The sequence below is a fragment of the Psammomys obesus genome, unplaced genomic scaffold, assembly GCF_907164565.1.
Source record: "Psammomys obesus unplaced genomic scaffold, mPsaObe1.curated_primary_1811, whole genome shotgun sequence".
Lineage (NCBI taxonomy): Eukaryota > Metazoa > Chordata > Mammalia > Rodentia > Muridae > Psammomys > Psammomys obesus.
Genome location: NW_026596034.1, coordinates 11,910,921 through 11,930,571, shown reverse-complemented (window position 1 = coordinate 11,930,571; position 19,651 = coordinate 11,910,921). Strand labels below are relative to the sequence as shown.

The window sequence follows — 19,651 nt, the reverse complement described above, 5'->3', positions numbered from 1 at the left end:
AGGCAGGTGCAGATAAAATATGGAGCCAAAGGTGGGAGGCACTGGGCTCCTGCCTTTCCCAGCTGCAAAGCAAGGCGAGTGGGGTGCATCCCCGGGCTCGTGGGCTGGACACAGAGGCTTGGCCTGCAACTTTCTCAAGGAACGAACCTGTCAGTACTGGGTTCCTTTGAGCTCACAGGGAGCCTCTCCCCCCTCACCACCGGCATGATTGCGGGAAAACACACAATTTCCCTTTTCACCACATGGTGGCGCGAGGCCCTTGCACCTGGAGGGGAAGACTTACCAGTTCCAATGCATCCTGGCCACGGAGCAGGGGCTTCTCCTCAGGGAATCGCAGCTCCTGCAGCCCAGCCATGGTCACGTCGTGGAGCAGAAGCCCTAGGAGGAAGGGAGTACGAGGTTGGGCCTTGTTCTGAAGTTGCCCAGTGAGGACATCACAGGCCAGGGCTGCTGCCCACAAAGGAACACACTGATCTCTCTCCAAGTCCTGCTTAAGTCAAGGAATACTATATTGTATTTGCTCTTTTCAAAATCATGTTTTGCAAAACTAGGCAACACAAGATGATCCCTGCATGTATTGTGAGGTAAAAGGTCTCTGTGGGGAGGCAAGAAAGACGGTGGGCTTGGAGTGGCCAGAAGTTTCTTCCAGAGATTTTGGAAGACTGAAGCTAAAGAGGATGGGAGGTGACAGCTCTTTATTCTAGGACTTGAACAGGGCTTGAGTCAGGACAGAAGATACAGCCTACAGCCACCAGAGGGTTCCAGACCCTGATTCTGGGTGGTTCTGGCAGACACAGAAACTTCTGATCCTTTAAAGAAGAAAGGGTCGCAGCTATACAGTGTGTGCCTGTTTGCCCTGTGTGTGTGTGTGCGCGCTCGTGCGTGCATATGTGTAGGGCTGCACCAACAAATATCAGACAGACAACCCAAAATGAGGTGTATGTAGGAGAGGCAGTACTGTCTCTTATTTGGGTACAATAGCAGAGGCCAGAACATACCCAGGAGGGAAATGAGTCAAGGAACTGCCCTAGACATTCATTAAGACACAGGAAGATATTCAAAGAATTCAGATTAAAATAAGACAACCGGCTAGCATGGCGGTGCTCGCCTTTAATCCCAGCACTTGGGAGGCAGAGGCAGGTGGATCTCTGTGAGTTTGAGGCCAGCTTGGTCTACATATCAAGTTGCAGGCAAGCCAAGACTTTATACTGAAATAAATATATAAGACTCAAATAAATAAATAATAAGACTCTCACTGTTTTTCCTTTATGGCCATGAAACATAAAGTTTGCAGGGGTAGCAAAGGAGTAGCCAAAGCAGCCTGTCCCAGCTTTAGTGGTTCTGGGGATGGACCCCAGAGCCCCACACATTACACCAGCATGCTGCCACTGAGGCCCAGGCCCAGGCCCAGACTAGCATAGTCTGCAGGCCACAAAAACACTGACACCTTTCTCCCCCCTGAAGGTCAGTTTTACAAAAGTGGAGGAAAATTCCTCAGAGGGCTCAAACCATGGACTGTGGACAAAGTAGGGGTACAGCCAATATGGATTACCAAAAAGAAAACAAAAGGCAACTCAGGGTTCCCATTGTCAGGTTCGGCAAGTCCCCTCACTGAGGGACACCTCATAAGGAAGGCAGGGAGGTGAGCAGCGGCTTACTAAGCCTTAGGAATGTCGCCATCAACAGAAAAGCTGGATGAAGCCAGAAGCCATCAATGGGTCACTAGATTCACATATCACTCTGGCAATTTGACTAAGATTATCTTAAATCACAGCCAGTTCTGTTTAACAATTAATAAGACGCAACTGACGGGGCTGGTAGGACGGCTCAGCAGGTACAGTCATTTGCCACTAACAGAGTTCAATTCCCAGAAGCCACACAGTGGAAGGACAGGAATCACTTCCACGAGCTGTCCTCTGACCTCCACATGTGTGTCATGGCGCATGTTCAGAAATGGTAACAAGTGTTTTCAAAGCAGCTACAAAAACATTCAGAATCATCCCAGGTATGAGAGATACAAATGGCCCCATAAAAAGAACCTGGAAGGCTGCACATCACACAGCCAGTCTCTAGGAGGGAGCATGGCGGAGGGAAAGCTAGGGCAGGGGGTTAGTGAGTTCAAGGCCATCCTGAGATGCACAGTAAAAACCCTGACAAAAAATTCAACTAGTTTCAGGCATCACTCCTGTAGGGATGGGTGAGGATTGAAAATGGGGTGTCCAGTCTGAAGTGCAGGTGAGATGTTTTAAAAAATAATTTAACTAGTTAATTTTTATTAATTACTTACGTAGCCTTGGCTGAACTGTAACTCACCATGAAGAGCAGGCTGGCTTAGATTGTGTTTTCATGTATGGGTGAATGTCTGTCTGTGCACATACATGCAGGTGCTCACCAAGGCCGGAAGAGACCGTTGGATCCCTGGAGCTGGAGTTCCAGAGAGCTGTGAGCCACCTAACATGGGTGCTGGGATTTGAGGAAGAGAGGCTAGTGCTCTTAACTGTTAAACTCTCGCTCCAGCCCCAAGACAAATGTTTAGAAGTCTTTGTGAAGATCAGAAACAATTATTTTTTTTTTTATGACTTATTTATTCTGTATACAATGATCTGCCTGTATGTGTGCCTGCTTGCCAGAAGAGGGCACCAGATCTCAGTATAGATGGTTTTGAGCCACCATGTGGTTGCTAGGAATTGAACTCAGGACTTCTGGAAGAGCATCCAGTGCTCTTAACCTCTGAGCCATCTCTCTCTCTCACACACACACACACCCCTTTATTTTGTTTGCTGTTTTTCAAGACAGAGTTTTTCTGTGTGATCCTGGCTGTCTTGGAACTCACTCTTTAGACCAGGCTGGCTTTGAACTCACAGAGATTCACCTGCCTCTGCCTCCAGTGCTAGGATTAAAGGTGAGCATCGACACCAGCTGGCGCGATTCCTCGTTCTTATGGGGCATTTCACAGCCTGTGAAGTGCTTATTTCTGCTATCTCATGTCGCCCTGACTGGAAGAGAGGTGAAGCTAAACGAGGCCAGGCTGGATGCCTACTGCTCAGTGCTCATGCTAGAACTCTGTATCACTCGGCATTGAAGGGATGGTTCCTGGCTTCCTTTCTCCCTCTCTTTCCATCTCTGTCTCTACCCTTTCTTAACAGTGAAGCCTTCAGACTCTCCCTCCTCCCCTGCAGTGGATCCCCAGCAGCTGGCTGATCAGAGATACCCTTCCCTAACCCTGTCCTGTTTGCAACTACTACAGAAGGCCAGTGACTACTGACTGAGTGAGGCCAAAGGGCCCAGGCCTAACACATGCCTGGCCAGGTAGCAGCTCTGGGCTTTGGTCCTAACCCTCAGCACAGGAGGTAGCAGGAAGACCTGCCACTCAAAGCCTGGGTCCCCACACGATCACACCCTGCCCCCTGCTGAGCTCTTTGTTTCCAGAGGTTTCCCAGGAAACTAAATAACAGTGCAGATGGCTGTATTTTTAGACCGGCATCCTCTCTCCTCCCTCTGCCCTTTCTTCCCTTCCGTCTGCTGTGTACACTCATCCGTCCACCCCTGTGGGAGCTCAGTGGGGCCCCCGCTGGAGAAACCTCCTTCATTAGGACTTTCCTAGCCACCTGCCTCCCTGACGCCCACCTCAATTCAAGGCCTTGGGGTGTCCTGCCCTCCCCCGCCTGCTGTGAAACCACCTGGAGACGGCTCTCTCTAGGGACAGTGCTATTAAAAGGGTTGAGGGTGGGCAGTGCCGAGCACAGATGGCCTGTGATGGGGGAGTAGTAGGGAAGGGGTAGGGAGAGACAGTGAGAGAATCCAGTGTGCCTCTGTCCTTGGGACATGGGCAGCCTAGCTTGTTCTGCGCCTTTGGGGCAAGGCTAGAGTGGCTGTCCCCTGAGGGCAACAAAAGACATTCTTCCTCAGCTGGGTGGTGGAGGAGATGGCTGTTTTTCTTCCTGGTGGAGCCTGATCTGTGAGTGAAGCAGCAGGCAGGTGATAGGCGGTCCTGGAGCCTGAAAATGCCGCCATGTTCTTTCCTCTCTGCTTTTTCCACTAGACCACTCATTCCCTAGAGGGCCTGTGGAGCCTTAAATCCAAACAGGGCTGGGGTGACCCCACAGCCCTCCCACTTACAGTGGTGAGGTCACAGTCATGGTCTCTACAGTGCTAGGCCGTGTTCACCATCACTCACTTCCCAGCTCTGTATGGGCAAATCAGAAGGAGACCAGCTGACATGCAGAGGAGGAGCCTCCCACAGGAAGAGCCTCCCAGGCCCACCCCGGGAAGCTGGGGGAGGATGGCTGAGGCACCATGCTGGGCTATGGCTCCTGTGCCTAGCCTGAGACAACCTTGACTTCTCGTCTCAAAGAAGAAAGGAAAACTGTAATGGAGGACTTTTGTTTCCCGTCCAAGTACTAACCAGACTGGGCCCTGCTTAGCTTCCAAAATCCGATGAGATTGGGTGTGTTAAAATTCTCTACCTAAAAACGAGGCGAAAATACTTCAGCAGAGCCAAGCAGGGTCTTCCTCACAGCCCTGCCCTCTCAGATGCTTCTTTCCTGTTTCAGGGAGACGTCAAACCCGCTGGCTCAAAGGCTGTGCGAGGCTCCAGCAGCAGCAGGAGGGACTATGTTCTGCTGGTGAGCATCTTTAAATATGACTCTATGATGTGACAGAGCCAGTGGAACCCTCAGATTAAGGAAGATTAAAACCACAGCAGCGAGGGCCAGCAAGATGGCTCAGCAGGGAAAGGCTTGTACAGCCAAGCCTGATGACCTGATGCCCCTGGAGCCATGTGGTAGAAGGGGTGAACAAATTACTACAAAGTGTCCTCTGACCTCCACATGCACTCCATCACAGTGCACGTATGCATGCGCACATAGGCACACAGATAAAAATGTAACAGAACGTTTAAAGAATATATGCATCACTCAGGCCCAAGGGAAGACGGCAGAGCCCACCTGGGGCGATGAGGCCAAGAGGGACAGCAAAGCCACCTCTGGCCCATGTGTGCACACTGACAGCGTGTGTTTCCTCTGCATTCCCTTCCCCAGGACGTTTACAGCCTGAGGACTGCGGCCTTGCAGAAAGTGCCCCTACAGAGATGGCCCAGCCTGTCTGCTGTTCCAGCTGCATGCCTGACACCTTGCCTTCTTGTCCAGCCGGGCAGTGACTCTGCCTCCTGCTTTGACTGCCTAAGAAGCATGCCAAGGTTTCTCCACCAGGGAGCCCAATCCCCGAGGCCAGATTTTCCGTCTGTATCTTTTCCTCATTCTCCCACTGAGCCTTGTCAGGTCAAGTTCCTGGAGCCATGCAAGGACTAAGTGGCGATGGGGATGGGGTGATCTTTTGCCCCCCCCTTTTCTTTTACCAGGTAGGCAACTATCAAAGGAGAAGAACCAGTCAGCTGGTGGTAGGCCGGGCAGGGGATGTCTGGGACACATCTGGGGATCTTAGAGTGTTTCCACAGTGGAATTCCTACCAACATTTAGTCCCGGAGTGCTCCCTGCCTCCCAGATGCCCATTACCTCCCACCCAGAAACACCAGCAGGGAAACACAAGATTTGAACACTGTCAAGGTCACAAAAACAGAAGCTCCAAGTGAACTGGGTTTGTACTGGGGCTGGCCAAGTGAGAAAAAAAAGGACTAAAGAATGGCTTGTTTTCCCAACTGTGAGGCTGCTTGGCCAGTCAAGATGAAGGCCAGTACCTACTGCCCAGCTGTGCTGTATTCCCGAGGTTACAAGATCCATTAGCACAAGGACAGCCAAGTGAACAAACATTTGAAAGCAAAAACCCTGGGGCGAGGGGTCCCCACCACAGAGAAGGATGTCACAGGACAGTCACCAAGCCAGCGCACCCCAACACGCTTACAGATGCAGCTGGAATAGGGTCCCCCACTGCTCCCCTCACAGCTGGGCAAGAGCACCCCCCAATATTAAGGTCTGGAGCCATCTTCTGTGGATGCTGCCCCCTTTCCCTCTCCCAACCACAGAAGGTAGGGGCTCTCTTCATCAATGTCTGCTTCTCACTAGTGAGAAAATGGTGCAGAAAGAGAGGCACACCCCAGGGAAGACTCCGGAAGGATCCATGCTAACGATGTCCCTGTGTAGCGAGCGTTCCACCTCCCTGGGGAGATGGCAGGCTGGACCTGAGATACAAGACAATTCTTCTTTGGCATGCCCTCCACGCTCCCCTGCAGCTGCTGCCTCCTGGTTTGTTCCAGGCCTGAAAGAGACCCACTCACATGCTTTCTCACCGGGTTGCTACGAATGTCTTATTTCCCTGCCCTGACCATTACCATGTCCTTCATTGGCTACAAACGGAGAGACGATTCCTGTCAATGAGGCCTGGGGTGGAGGACAACAGCATACTCACCTATGCAGCTGGCCGGACGCTACAATTCTGTGTCTGGGTACAAAATCCTAAAGGAAGCACCAGAGCTACACGGGGAGAAGTAAAGTTCTGCTAGGAAGAGTGAAAATGCTCAAGCAATTCACACGACTGCACAACAGAAAGCGGCTATGCTTAGGAGTATCGTGCAACCCATAAAAAGACACGCAGTTAGGGACAAGGACATGCCACACAGTAAGTATTAAGAAAAAAATCCCAGCAGGGGCATGGTGGTGCACACCTTTAATCCCAGCACTCAGGGAGGCAGAGATGGGCAGATCTCTGTGAGCTCGAGGTCAGCCTGGTCTACAAAGCAAGTCCAGAACAGCCACGGCTACACAGAGAAACCCTGTCTTGAAACAAGCAAACAAACAAACAGACCATTTATATAAGAAATATGCACCAAATGCCTATGTTGGCAAATTCAAAACAAAACCCTCATATGACTCCAGGTAAAGTAACCGTTCACCTAGCAAGAAGGGTGTTGGTTTGGGAGTGGGCAAACAGGTTTCTATTCCATATACCGGATCTCATCTAAGATACCGCACAGATTTTATACATCTATGAGCACAAAAACCACTTGAAATAAACCATAACATTCCCTCACTTTATCTTATAGATAAACTGTGACACACACAAGCCACAGAACCTCCCACACAGGCCTTTGGCCCATCTTCCCCCAAAGGTTTCATGTGATGGAATCACAAATACAGTTGGAAGAGATAGGAATGAAAGCACGGGTGCAAAACTGTTAGCAGCCAGGCCTGATGCTGTGGACTTAGGGGTTCAGGAGGACCCAGCAGCATCCGGCTCCTCACTCGGCTGCTGGCACAGGCCCTCAGTGCTTGGTTTGTCATGACCGTGACACTCTAGAAGCAAGCCTCTTCCTCCACAGGATGAGGAGCAATGCCCTCGGCCTGTGCTTGCTCCTGATTAGACTCAGGGTTAGGCATTTAGGGCAAGGATGCAGGAGAAGCCATGTGCCATTCTCAGAGCTGCCTAGCCCAAGGGCTCGTGGTGCTGCCCTGTCCTGCTGCAGGGGCTGCTGACCTTGACCGCTGCTGGGAGGTGGTAAGCTGCTAGGTTTCTCTGCTGGGCGGAACTATCTTTCTTTGTAACTGGTTATCTCACAGGAAGGCACCCTGGCAATACCCGGTTTCAGCTCATACTTTCCCAGGCTAATTTTAGCAACCCTGGATGACTCTTGTCCACAATTCTTACTGTGGCGTTTGTCTAACGATAATTTTTATTTCCGTCATCCTGTCCAGTCGTTAGTTGGGACTGTGTGAGAAAGAGCTATCCTTTCTTCCACATGCAGCTATCCTTCCCCTCATTTCATCACACTATAACAGACCTGTGAAGATTAATTCTATGGCCGAATTCTGTTGTGGCTGGTTCCTTCTTCAAAGTGGGTCATATCTGGCCACTGTGCATCCCTTTCAGTTGGCACTTTGTCCTTTCAACACAAATACATTGGTTTTTTGAGCAGCCACTGTCTGGCCACGGTTGGCATTACAAGTGCTTTTCTGCATGTTCTCTGCATGCCCCCTCAGCCCTCTCTTCTCCAGGGTCCCTGTCTGCTGTCGCAGAGGATGCTGAAAGCAGGATGCAGGAGCAGCTGCACTCAACACTTCCAGTGTCACTGCTCTAGGTCCTAGCTGCAGGCCGAGCCAGGGCATGTAAGGTACTAACATGAACGTCTGCTCTAAACCCATGCTACCGTGTGCAGACCAGGAGCCTGGAACTAGACTGCCTTTAAGACACCAGACTTTATCAAGTGGTGAGAAGTCTGGCTTTTAATATATAATATACTTTTCTTTTTCTGGGCCAAAGATCAGACTTGGGGCCTGTGCACACCAGGAGATCCACAATGTTTTATTTTTAATAATTCCCAGAGCAGGTACAAGAAGATTTAGAATTGCTGCTTACAAGATGAGGTGTGTGTGTGTGTGTGTGTGTGTGTGTGTGTGTGTGTGTGTGTGTTTGTGTGTGTGTCTGTCTGTGTCTATGTCTATGTCTGTGTATAGGACCAAGGTTGAAATCGGGCATTTTCCTTGATGGTATTCCACCTAATACCCCAAGCCAGGGTCTCCCATAAATCTGGAAGGCCCATCTCAGTCAGTCAGGTAGCTTGCTCTGTGGATCTCTTTGCTTCCTTTGGAATACAGACAGAGGCATTTCCATGGGGCCTGGGGAGCTGGGTGGTAGGAGGTATCTCCCAGTCCATTGTGAGTTCTTACTACTCAAAGTTTTGGCTTTGAAATCACAGACAGGACTGTTTGGAACTTTAAGATTCTAATTACAAATGAACAAACAACTCCCTCAGCTAAGTGTGGTGGTACCTGCCTTTAATCCCAGCACTCAGAGGCAGAGGTACAGGCAGAGGCAGGAGGATCTCCATAAATTTGAGGCCAACCAGGTCTACATGACAGCAAGAACTATATGTATAATGAGAACCTGTCTCAAAAACAAAACAGACAATCAAAACCCCAGCTCTTTCACAGGACTCCAAAGAAAATGGAAAATAAATGGCTTCAGCTTCCCCACACTCCATCCCGGCTTCTGGCCCTCTCCTTGCTGCTGATGCCGCATTCACAGTGCCATCCCGAGCTCAGCAATACCACAGGTCCAGAGCACACTACGCCGCTGACACCTGCTCTAGTCTCCAGGCTCCTGGGAGGACAGTGATGGCAGAGCTGTGCTACCCACTTGCCATGGACTGTGGGGGGCTCCCAGCTTTAGAGGTGGTCAAAGATTTAAAGCTTGCACTCAGAAACGACCAGTGGCTCTCCTGGAGCTGGGAGTTGAGGCACAGCACCAATGTATGGACTCCATTCCTCTATACAATGCAGCTCCAGGCCGGGAAACTTGTAAGCCCCAGACCAAGGGTGGAGGGACGGGCAATCTTAATCACACACACACACACACACACACACACACACACACACACACACACGGAGTGTGGAGCCCAAGCAGGGTCCTGCTGCAGCGAAGACGAAGCCAACATGATGCCTGTTCTGCCCCTTTTCTTACTGAGAGACCCCAACAAGTTTAGATGGGCAAGTTGGTGACAGGAATGTTACTCATGATGGAGAGATGAGATGTGACAGCTGAGGGCAAAGATGTGACCTTGGGCAGTATTCCTTAAGGATGAGGTATGCCACTGCTCTGTTTTGTGTGTGCATGGATGGGTACACACAGGCTAAGACCTGCTCATGAACGTAAGAGGACAACTTGTGGGAGTCAGGTCCCTTTCACCACATGGGTTTCTGTTGATGGAACTCAGGTTGTGAGGTTCAGCTGCAAGAGCCTTCATCTATTGAACAACCTCATCGGTCCAAGATGTACTGTTCTTTGGCTCTTTCCCTGCCAGTTGGCTAGATTACAGATACGATGGCAGGAGCCTGAGCAATTACTTTGGATGCTGAGGTAGGATACTAGGAACAGCAGCGGCAGCGCAGCGGCAACTGAGCAACACAGGAAACTAGGAATCCAGGCTCTGTGTGGAAGAGAGGAACACAGCCTGCTTAATCTGCAATTGTCATCAGTTTTCTCTCATATGCAGCTGACACTAATGTATGTTTGGGACTTTTTCTTTTTCTGGGAGATGGGAGACCCACCCTAATATGCAAAACCATGTCACAGGGAAGGGAAGGGAATGGGTCTGCTTTTCGCACAGGCAAACAAGAAGTGTGTCATAGTATCCCCTCACCCATTGACACCCTCTCTGAGGGGCTCAGGCAGCACCTCTGACCACAGCTCACAGGACGGCACTGGCTAGCAACTGCACGTATAACTGTGACTTACACAAGTTAAAAGCTCCTTTTGGCACTGTCGTCACAAATTTCTCAAAGTTCCTCAGCACAGGCATCCCACTCAACTCAGCTGTGTCTGCCCAACCTGGAGAGTTTCCCAGAAACAAAGACACACTCGCTCCAGAGCCTGGGGTGAGATTCAAAAAGGTAGTAAGAAGAGGCCGTCTACCTCTCCCCCCCTCCCAGATTCCGTGACTCTCTCTCAGGACAGACACGCACATTCCTAAGCACACGTTCCTCACCGAAGCCTCCCTCCAGACCACCTGTTTAATTAGCACTTTAGAAATCAATGTTGCCGAGGAAAAGGGCTCCGCAGCTCGAACCACCTGCCAGCCTTCTCCATCCAAGAGCCCGGTCTGTAGGAGGCTGCCACCTGCTGCCGTGCTCTCCTCATGCAGCAGCACCCTGCCTCCCTTGGAGGGTCCTCAATTTATGTGCTTTAAGCAGGAATGTGGCACCCCAGGGGTGAACCGGGGACCCACGCCATTCACTGGCCAGATACAATCTGGGCACAGGTCATTGGTGGACATCAGATGTGAAGGAGATATGACCTGCCCTCTCCATCCTGCCTCAGCTGCCCAGTGATGGACACAGGTGTGGGCTGCCTCACCCAGCTAAACTTTGGAGGGCATCACTTGAGGTCTAAAGCTTTCTGAACATTGATATGACACTCACAGTTTTTTTTTTTTTTTTTTTTTTTTCTCAAGACCGGGTTTCTCTATGTAGCCTGGTCTATGCAGGAACTCGATCTGTAGACCAGGCTGGCTTTGAACTCAAAGATCTGCCTGCCTCTGCCACCCGAGTGCTACGATTAAAGGCATGCACCACCATTGCCTGGTTTTACACTTGAGGTTTTAATCTGAGCATTTCAGAACCTGGGGTCTTTCTGGTTGGGACGCTCCATGGGTGCAGTCAAATAACCCCAACTCTAAAAACTATGAAATCTGAACCATCTTAGATTCCAGTCATGTAAAGGATACAGGCCCTGCAGGCTACAGGCTTTGTCTCAGGAATTAGGAGGAAAACACTGACAACAGATCTCAACCTTCTGGGGGTTGGCACAGAGCAATCAACTAACAGATCTGTGTGCCTTTGTGGATGGAGGCCAGAGAGAGAGAGAGAGAGAGGGAGGGTGGGTGGGGTCTGGTTAGAGGTGTCACCTTGCTGAGGAGACACAAGCAAAGGCTTGATGAAGGCAGGAAGGAGGCTCGGGAGTCTGGAAGAGCACCCAAGATGGAGGAAGGACGGAGCACAACAGCGAGGGCTTTCCTGCTTGATGGAATCAAGGCAATGAAAGATGCAGCTGGAGCAGAGCAGTGAGGGAGAGGAGGATCAGGTCAGAATGAAAGGCCAAGTGGGGGAGATCACATCCAGACTTGGAGGCTGATGGAGAAGCTGAGGAAGAGCCCTGAGGCGGCTCCTGCAGTCTCTGGAGGTGGAGGCAGGAAGGTCTGAAGTTCACGGTATCCTCAGCTACACAGAGAGTATGAGGCCAGAATGGGGTAGGAGGAACCTAGTGCTCCAGGCAGAGACAGTAGGACCTTCAGACAGGAAGGTGTCTGCTTCCAGACCGGAGCCAGGGGAGGTGGGCAGCACAGTGTGCTCTCACCCTCAGGAGGCTGGCGCCTCCGACACTAACATGGAGATCGGATGAGGTCCACGAGCGAGTGTAAGGACAGAGAGTGACGCTAAACCGAAGCCAAGTGGATGGGCATATGGCCAAGTCTTAGAGACGGCTTAGGGTGAGGCAGAGCGTTTACCCAAAACGGAGCTTCTGTTGGAATCCTGAGAAAAGAGTTCTCTGCTGGGCACATCAGGACAATGACCTGTTATTGGAAGGGCCTAAGGAATCTCCCAACCCAAACAACCAAACTAATGGAGAGTGGAATGGTCAGGCAGTGGTGGCGCACACCTTTAATCCCAGCACTCAGGAGGCAGAGGCAGGCTGAGTTCTGAGCTCTAGGCCAGCCTGGTCTATACAGAGTGAGCTCCAGGACAGCCAGAGTTACACAGAGAAACCCTGCCTTGAAGAAAAAAACCAAAAAGAGTGGCAGAGACCAAAGCACAGCCCAGTACCCACCCTGGCTGGTGTGGAGCCCAACACTGCCCTCTCCATGTTAGTTCAAGTTCTGTGCCCACCACTTGCACCAAGAAATCTATCATAACTTCTAAGTCCTCCCTATCCTGGGGTCAAAGGGCCAAGTGAACCCCAGCATCTGTCCCTATGGAAATCACACACACAGTCAGGGTGAAGGGTGGGCTAGGGGGTCTCATGGCTTGGAGACAGGCTGTCCTCCCTGCATTCAAATGGCCACACCATTCTAGGACACTCTAAGACAATAAGTGTCTCTTCAAATGTAGACATCTCCAGAAATGTATCCTGAGCTATGGTAGTAGAAGGACCCTCCCCCCATGCCAACTTAAGATCACCTGTCTCTATGTGTCAGGGAGCACCCCACAGATGGGAAGGCTTGGGCATCAACAGCCCAGAACTCTACCATGTGAATGAGGAGCAAGCTTGGGCAGTATATACAAGGATCCCCTCACCACAGGAAGGGTCTGCCTGCCCCAAGTCCCACTCCTATCCTAGACCCATTTCTGCCTGCTAGGCACATCCACCACAGAGCATCAAGAGGTAAACATTACTAAAACCCATCTCTGGTACCCAAGGTCTGGACACTACAGCCATCAGGAAACAATTTTGGATACAGAGTATGGGCCTGAGGGCTACAAACCCTGGCTCGGCTATGGGACCATTCTCATACTCTAGAGAAAGGTATCCTAGAAGTACTTCCTGTCTCCTCCAGCGGCTTAAGAGCTAGGACGGCGTGCATGCCCATGTAGACACAAATACATCCACCTCTGCCTGAGGGCACCAGGATGTGGCAGGCAGGGTGAAGGCCCACAGCTAATTTCATGTAGCTTTCTCGGCTGAGCCCAGGACCACACTGGGGCACAGTTAAGCTCAGCTCCAGGTCATACAGCCAGAAGTGACGGGAAGCATCCTCCAGACCCCAAGCCTGAGGGGCCTGCCCACCTTCTCCACAGGTCACTTCTCAGTACCTGGTCTGATGACCATTAGCTTGACCTAACTCCCTAACAGTTCTGGAGGTCCATAGTCAGCACTGCCTTGTGAAGTCACAGGGTCTGGGAGGCAGACTTGCTCCATCCTCAGGCAGCATTACTCTAATCCTTGGCTCGGCAGCCCTCCCCACTGGCTGGCCAACAGGAGAACAGTTGCTCTGGGCCTCTGCTTCTATAAGAGGACAGGTCCTGTCTCTTTCTACCCCTGCAACTTTCTCCAGATGAAATCTTTACTCTCATCTGAAAAGTCCCTTTAATATGGACGATAACATTCCTAGGTTCTAGGGACTCGGGTCAGAATACCTGCTTGATGCCATTCTTCTGGCTATTACACCCTAAAAACACAGAGGGGAAACTGAGGTATGTACTTATGCTGTGAGGCTGGAAGCAGGAGCTTGCATCCTGTGCTGTGTTTTACCTCAGCCTAAGCTGTTCACCTGACTGCAGCATCTTTCTCCAGGCAGGGTCTTGGAAGGCCAGCTCCCACAATGCCTCAGAACGACTGTGCATCCCTAGCTTTCCCCTCTGAGGACAGATCTATCTCTCTCTCTCAGCTTGCAGGACTGGCTTCACTGGAACTACAGCCTTTACAGAGCTATCCAGCTAGGCTTGAGACCGTCTCCCTTTGTAACCCAGGCTAGCCCAAACCTGCAACCTTCTTCTTGCAGCCTCCTGAGTGCTAGGACCACAGGTGTGAGCCATCATGCCTGGCTACTTTAAAGAAGCAGAGTCTAAGTGCTGGGGCTGTTGCTCAACTGATACGGTGCTTGCCTGGTGTGAATGTAAGTCCTGAGTTCAATCCCAGCACCATATAAATCGGATATTGCGGCCCACTCTTGTAACTCCAGCACAAGGCAGGAGGATCAGAAGTTCAAGGTCAATGTCAGCTACAAAAGAAAAAAAAATTTTGATGCTCTGACATTCACTAAGAAAAATGAGGAAAAGAAAAAGTGAAAATTGCACATATCCTGGGAGACAAGAAAGGTGCTGTAATGTTCTGCCATCTATCTGCCATGGTTTTTTCATGGTTTTTGGGGTGCTAAAAAGCTTTGTTGCGGGAGCTAGAAATAAAGCCCACTCCCTGCATGCTAAGCATGCCCTGCCACCGAGTCTCAGCCCTAGCCTTGAAAATGGTACTTTTTAATTTAGGAGACATCTCAGACTCTGGAGCCAGCTCTTCTGGTTCAAATTCCAGCCGGTCACGGGCCATCAGTACCACATGTGGTGAGCGATCTGACTGCTCTGTGCCTCAGTTTCCATAAAATGAGAAGTACACTGCTCATGAGATTTTAGGATGGCAAGATAATATACAGAAGGCACCCAGGGCTGCACCTGACCAGTGGAGAATGCCACATACCAGCGAGCTGTCACCGCCATTATTGCTACTCATTTTTAAGGGGACAGCTGAGTGGCGGGTTAAGTGACCTTTGATGGTGAGATTTACCTGTGCATGTGTGTCCTCAGCTGAACGCACTCTTCAACTGTTTCACAACTGGCTGCTGCCACTTCCCCCAATAAACAACGCAGGACAAACATCCCTGATCTGACGCCTCTGCACTCACCTCCATTTGTTCCTAAATCTGCAGCTGTAGAGTCACAGATCTTAGGCCGTTAAGATCTGACACACCACCACCAACTTGCTCTCCATGAGTGTGGCGCCAGCTTCTCTCCCACACAGCGGGACAGGGCAGCCGTCCTGTCACATCTGTGGACCTGGAAACCCCACTCCCTTGCCTGTCTGTGGGCATCCTACAGCTACAGCCCAGCGCCTCCGTGAAACTAACACAGGGGACCTGCACATTCTAGTCCCCGCAGACAGTTTTATGCCTTAGTTTCCCCTCAACAGGCCCAACAATAATCAGGAGCCCTTTAAACGTGTCCTGTAAAACTGTGGGAGATACGCCATGACTGTGTGGTCTGAATGACAGTGGCCCCCATAAGCTCATATACTTGAAAACTTGGTCCCCAGCCAGTGGCTGTTTGGGAAGGATTAGGAGGTGTGGCCTTGTTGGAGAAAGTGTGTCACTGGGGAGGGCTTAAAGTCTAGTCCCACTGTCCCCTCTCTATTTCTGGTTTCTGGATCAAGATGTGAGTTCTCAGCTGTTGCTCTGAGCGCCATGCCTGTCCACCTGCCTGCCTGACTGCCTGCAGCCATGCTCTCTGCCATGATGGTGATGGACTCCTAGTCCTCTGGCACTGTAAACTCCAAACAAACCCTTTCTTCTCTAAGTTGCCTTGGTCATGGTGTTTTCTCACAGCAACAGAAAGATAACTAACACAATGACTTAAACACAGAATTCTACACACAGAACTGCTAAACTATTGCTTTTTAATTATACATAATTATAAATTTTGGGTTTTTTTTGTGTCTTTGGTTTTTTTGTTTGTTTGTTTGTTTTTTGATTTTTTTTTAAAGATACAGTTTCACTATGAATCCACAGGCTGATATAGACCTCACTGCAGACCAGGTTGGCCTCAAACTCCACACACATACATACACACACACAAAGTTGCCAAGGTCATGGGCTGGGCATGTAGCTCAGCTAGTAAAATGTTTGCCCAGCATGTACAAAACCTTGAGTCTGATTCCGAGCATCACATGAAATTGGGTGTGGTGGCACACATCTGCATGCTCAGGAGAATCAGCTTATGGTCATCCTCAAATGTACGGTAGGTACACAGTCACCTGGGCTACAGACGAATTTGTGCTCACACTCACACATATACACACACACACCAGCACTCCAGAGGAAGAGGCAGGCAAATCTGTGAGTTTCAGGCCAGCCTAATCTACATAGTGAATTCCAAACTGGCCAGAGCTACACAGTGAGACCTTGTCTCAAGAGGAGGGGTTAAAAAAAGCCAACATCCTCAAACTTTCCAGGGACCAATGTCAGAACCTGAATCTGTCACTTGAGAGCTCCCTAAAACCATCTTGGAAACATACTATTTGAGTACAAATAACATGAGAACAATTGCTGGACCGTCTGCAGACAGACAGACGCCCCACTTTGCGAAATCAAACACACGAAAGAAAGTCGCCAAGTGCACCAAGCCACCATGCCTGCCCCTGAGGACCGAGAGGCACTTGGTGTGGACTGCCATTGGCCTGGCCTCCTTCAGTAGCTCCCTCTTTCCCACTTTTGAGGTCTGATTCAGTGGCATTCTTCTGGTTCCCACAGGAGGGGCACCTGGCATGGACATCAGGCTAGCAGAATCCAACCCCAGATGATGGGAACTGAAACCAAAACAGGCTCCCCAGAAATGGATCCTAAAGAGATACGTTTCTGTGCAGAGAACACAGTGAGGGAACTGGGATACCCTGGAGGGGGGCTGGATGCCAGAGCAGAGGGAACAGGAGACCTCGGGCACTGAGGAATGAGCTCGGAGGTCAAGGTGGATCACTGCTAACTGCTGCAACATTTGACAAGCATGCTCACGTGAAGTGTGGGATGGCTCGGCGTGACCCAGAGTTGAGCAGGCAGAAGGCCATGGGTGAAACTGTCGGGGTTGGACACACACCATCCATTCTGATGTGCAAATGTGGGAAAGTAGCCAGTGCTGTTGGCGAAAAAAGGTATGGCAGTAAGCAGAATCCATGGAAACTACTAGAACCAACTTCCTAAGGGTGATGAGGGCAAGGAGTCAGAGGCCTCTGCGAAATCATCCTGGGGCTAAGACTGAACCAAGAAGCATTTGAGTACTTGATATACACAACAAACCCATCATCCTGTTACTTGCAGATCACACTATGTAGAACAGCTTAAAACAATCAAAACCTCCCAGCTGTCTGTCAGCAGGGGTAATGTGGAGTGTGTTTGGTAGACCCATGTCCCTATGAGCCAAGGCAGGTAGAAGCCTTTGGGGAGATATACCCCTGATGTCCCCATCAGCTATGTCACCTCAGTTTCTGACAGCCTTATAACATCTCTTAGGTGTCATTATGATGAGTCAATAAGATGGAAGTTAAACAACCTGTTTGAAATCGCACCTGGCCGTGGCTGGAGTCTGATTCCAAATCTCGGAGGCAGGAAGAGGACAAAACAGAGTTGGGGTAGTGATGAGAGAGGGAGGGTGCATGAAGGAGTTAACAAGAAGGAATGTGGAACTCAGCACATACATTCGCCATCCTCACGCTTCAGCTTCCTGGGTGCCAAGAGTACTGCTGTGCACCACCATGCCTGGCTCACACCTGGGTCTGGCACACTCGGAGCTTATGACACAGCCTGGCCAGGGGTTCAGAAAGCCTGCCACACACAGTGCAATCAGGACATGAGGGTACTGCACACCGACCCTTACTGGAGGTGCTGTCATTTATCATCATTCCCTCTGAGGGCTGGGTGGGGATGAGAGGACCTGGGTCTACCCTCTAGGCAGGACTCTAAACCCCGAGCTCTGCAAAACCCTCCTTCCAGGCTGACTGTTTAGGGATGGGTGGCCAGGTCTCTCTCAAGTGAGTGCCTTAAGGAAAAGGGAACTGGGTGCCAAAACCGCCCAGCTGGGGTTTCCAAGGCCCCAGGAAATCTCCACCTGCCCACCTCTGTGAACCCAGCACGGCCCGCTGTGGTTTAGCTTACAACCCAAACTCTCATCTGGCCTACTTTCCTCCTGTAACACCCCACCACACACACATGCACACTCACACATGCTCACACACACTCACAGCCCAAACCTGCACCTGCCCTACTTCCCTCCCCTAACTCCGTCCACCACCACTGCCAACACACCCAGGCACACACGCAGGCCCTGCTGTGCTACAGATCAAGTCATTCACACTGCGGGGCACACGCAGACCACCCTCTGTTCCTTCGGCTTGAACTGCGACCTCCCTTTCCATGAACAGGAAGTTCTACCTTCAGCCCCTTCAGGTGCAGCTACCCGCTCTAATACCTGCAACCTCTCCGCTCCCTGCCTCAGACCCCATCCAGTTTCCTGAGCATACACACACAGAGTGGCCCCTTCCTCACCTCACGGCAGGGTACTGCGGTCTACCATGACCCCAAACGCCGGAAGGCAGGCATCTCTTGGAAAATGTTCATCAGGTATACATGCGGTGAGCCCCTGACCAAGCAAGGCCCAGCTGGGTTCGGCGGGGTCTGGACAGAGGGGCTGTCACCTCCAGCCCGGGTGTCCACCTCCACCCTGGGAATACAGAAGCCTCCGATGCTGCTGGGCTTCATGTATCAGGAGGAGCACCTACCCTTCAGACAGCTGGCCCCTGACCTTGCTTCCTTTCCCATCTCCTCTAGGTATCCAGCTTCTCCAGGGCATTCCAGCCACTGGCCCCAGAATGCCCTCAGCGGGACATCCGATTTCTTCTCCAAAGTGGGCCCAAGGTGGATGGCTCCAGCCATCACAGTTCAATCTAGTTTCCATCTTCCCAGGCCACTTGACTCTACTTCCAGCAAGAAACTTCTCCCCAGAGAGAAAGGTGGCTCGGACCATCACAGGAGAGCTGGAAGAGGCCCTTGCACAGGTCTTCCCCGCTCCCTCCAGAGGCCCAGGGCTGCTTTCTCAAGGGGACATGAGACACTTGACTGGAAGACTGAGACTCCGGAGCTCCTCTGGGGATGCCGAACGGAGCTCTGCCGGCGGGACACCGCAGGGGGCCTCCCTAGGGGTCCCCGATCTGGCGCCGGCGCTCCACCCTCCCAGACGCCGGAGCCGAGGGACAGGGTAGAGCCTAGAGTGCCTCAGGTTTTGCTCCACCTGGAACGGGCGCCCGAGAGCGACCCTTCCAACTCGGGCCACCGCGCCCCGAGACCGCTCTAAATCGGAAGGCGGCGGCGGCGAGCGGAGAGCGGCGGTACCTGTCAGCAGCTGGAGCCTGTGTCCCAGCACCTTCATCTCGGCGTCGGAGGAGCGCGCTGGGCCGCCCGGGGCGAGGCGCGCGGCAGCCGCAGAGGGGAGCGGCTGGAGAGCGGGAGCGGCAGCCGGGAGTGCGGTGCGCTCGCCGCCCCCTTCAGCAGGGTTTAAAAAAATCCACCAATGGCACAGCCGCGCACCCCAAAAGGCAGCCGCCGCCGCCACCTGGCCGTGGCGAGCGCCGAAGGGGGGAGCGTGGCACCGCGGGAGGGGCCCCACGCCAACAAAGACGCCTGCCGCCCCCGGCCGGGCCGTCGCGGCTGGACGGGCGCCGGCCGCGGGCTCCGGGGATGCGGGCCGAGGAGGCGAGGGGCGGCCGGGCGTCGCCCCCGCGTGGGCTGGAGGTGGCCGCGGGAGAGGGTGCGGGCCTGCGGCGGGGCTGCGCCGAGAGAGGGGGAACCCCAGGGGCCAGGGCGCGGCGACTCACCCAGGCTACCGAGCGACACGGTCGCGAGGGCGGGAGCCCGGGCCTGGACGCCGCCGCCCACGAGCGGTGCAGGGGCCCCCGT

At 52.0% G+C, this 19,651-nt stretch overlaps 1 protein-coding gene across 3 annotated transcripts in view; it reads right to left on the bottom strand.

Annotated features, from left to right (window-relative positions):
* Positions 1 to 19,651, bottom strand: part of Ndrg4 (NDRG family member 4) — a 37,636-nt gene extending 17,985 nt beyond the window's left edge. The window contains exons 1-2 of one of the 3 annotated variants that reach the window (XM_055621042.1): positions 19,570 to 19,651; positions 284 to 378 (exon numbers count right to left, since the gene is read on the bottom strand). In XM_055621042.1, coding sequence (XP_055477017.1) covers positions 284 to 355 — 72 coding nt within the window. In that variant the 5' untranslated portion in view covers positions 356 to 378; positions 19,570 to 19,651. Of the gene's footprint in view, positions 1 to 283; positions 379 to 19,087; positions 19,345 to 19,569 lie in introns of those variants that run through there. The other 2 variants (XM_055621040.1, XM_055621037.1) reach the window with 2 other exon arrangements.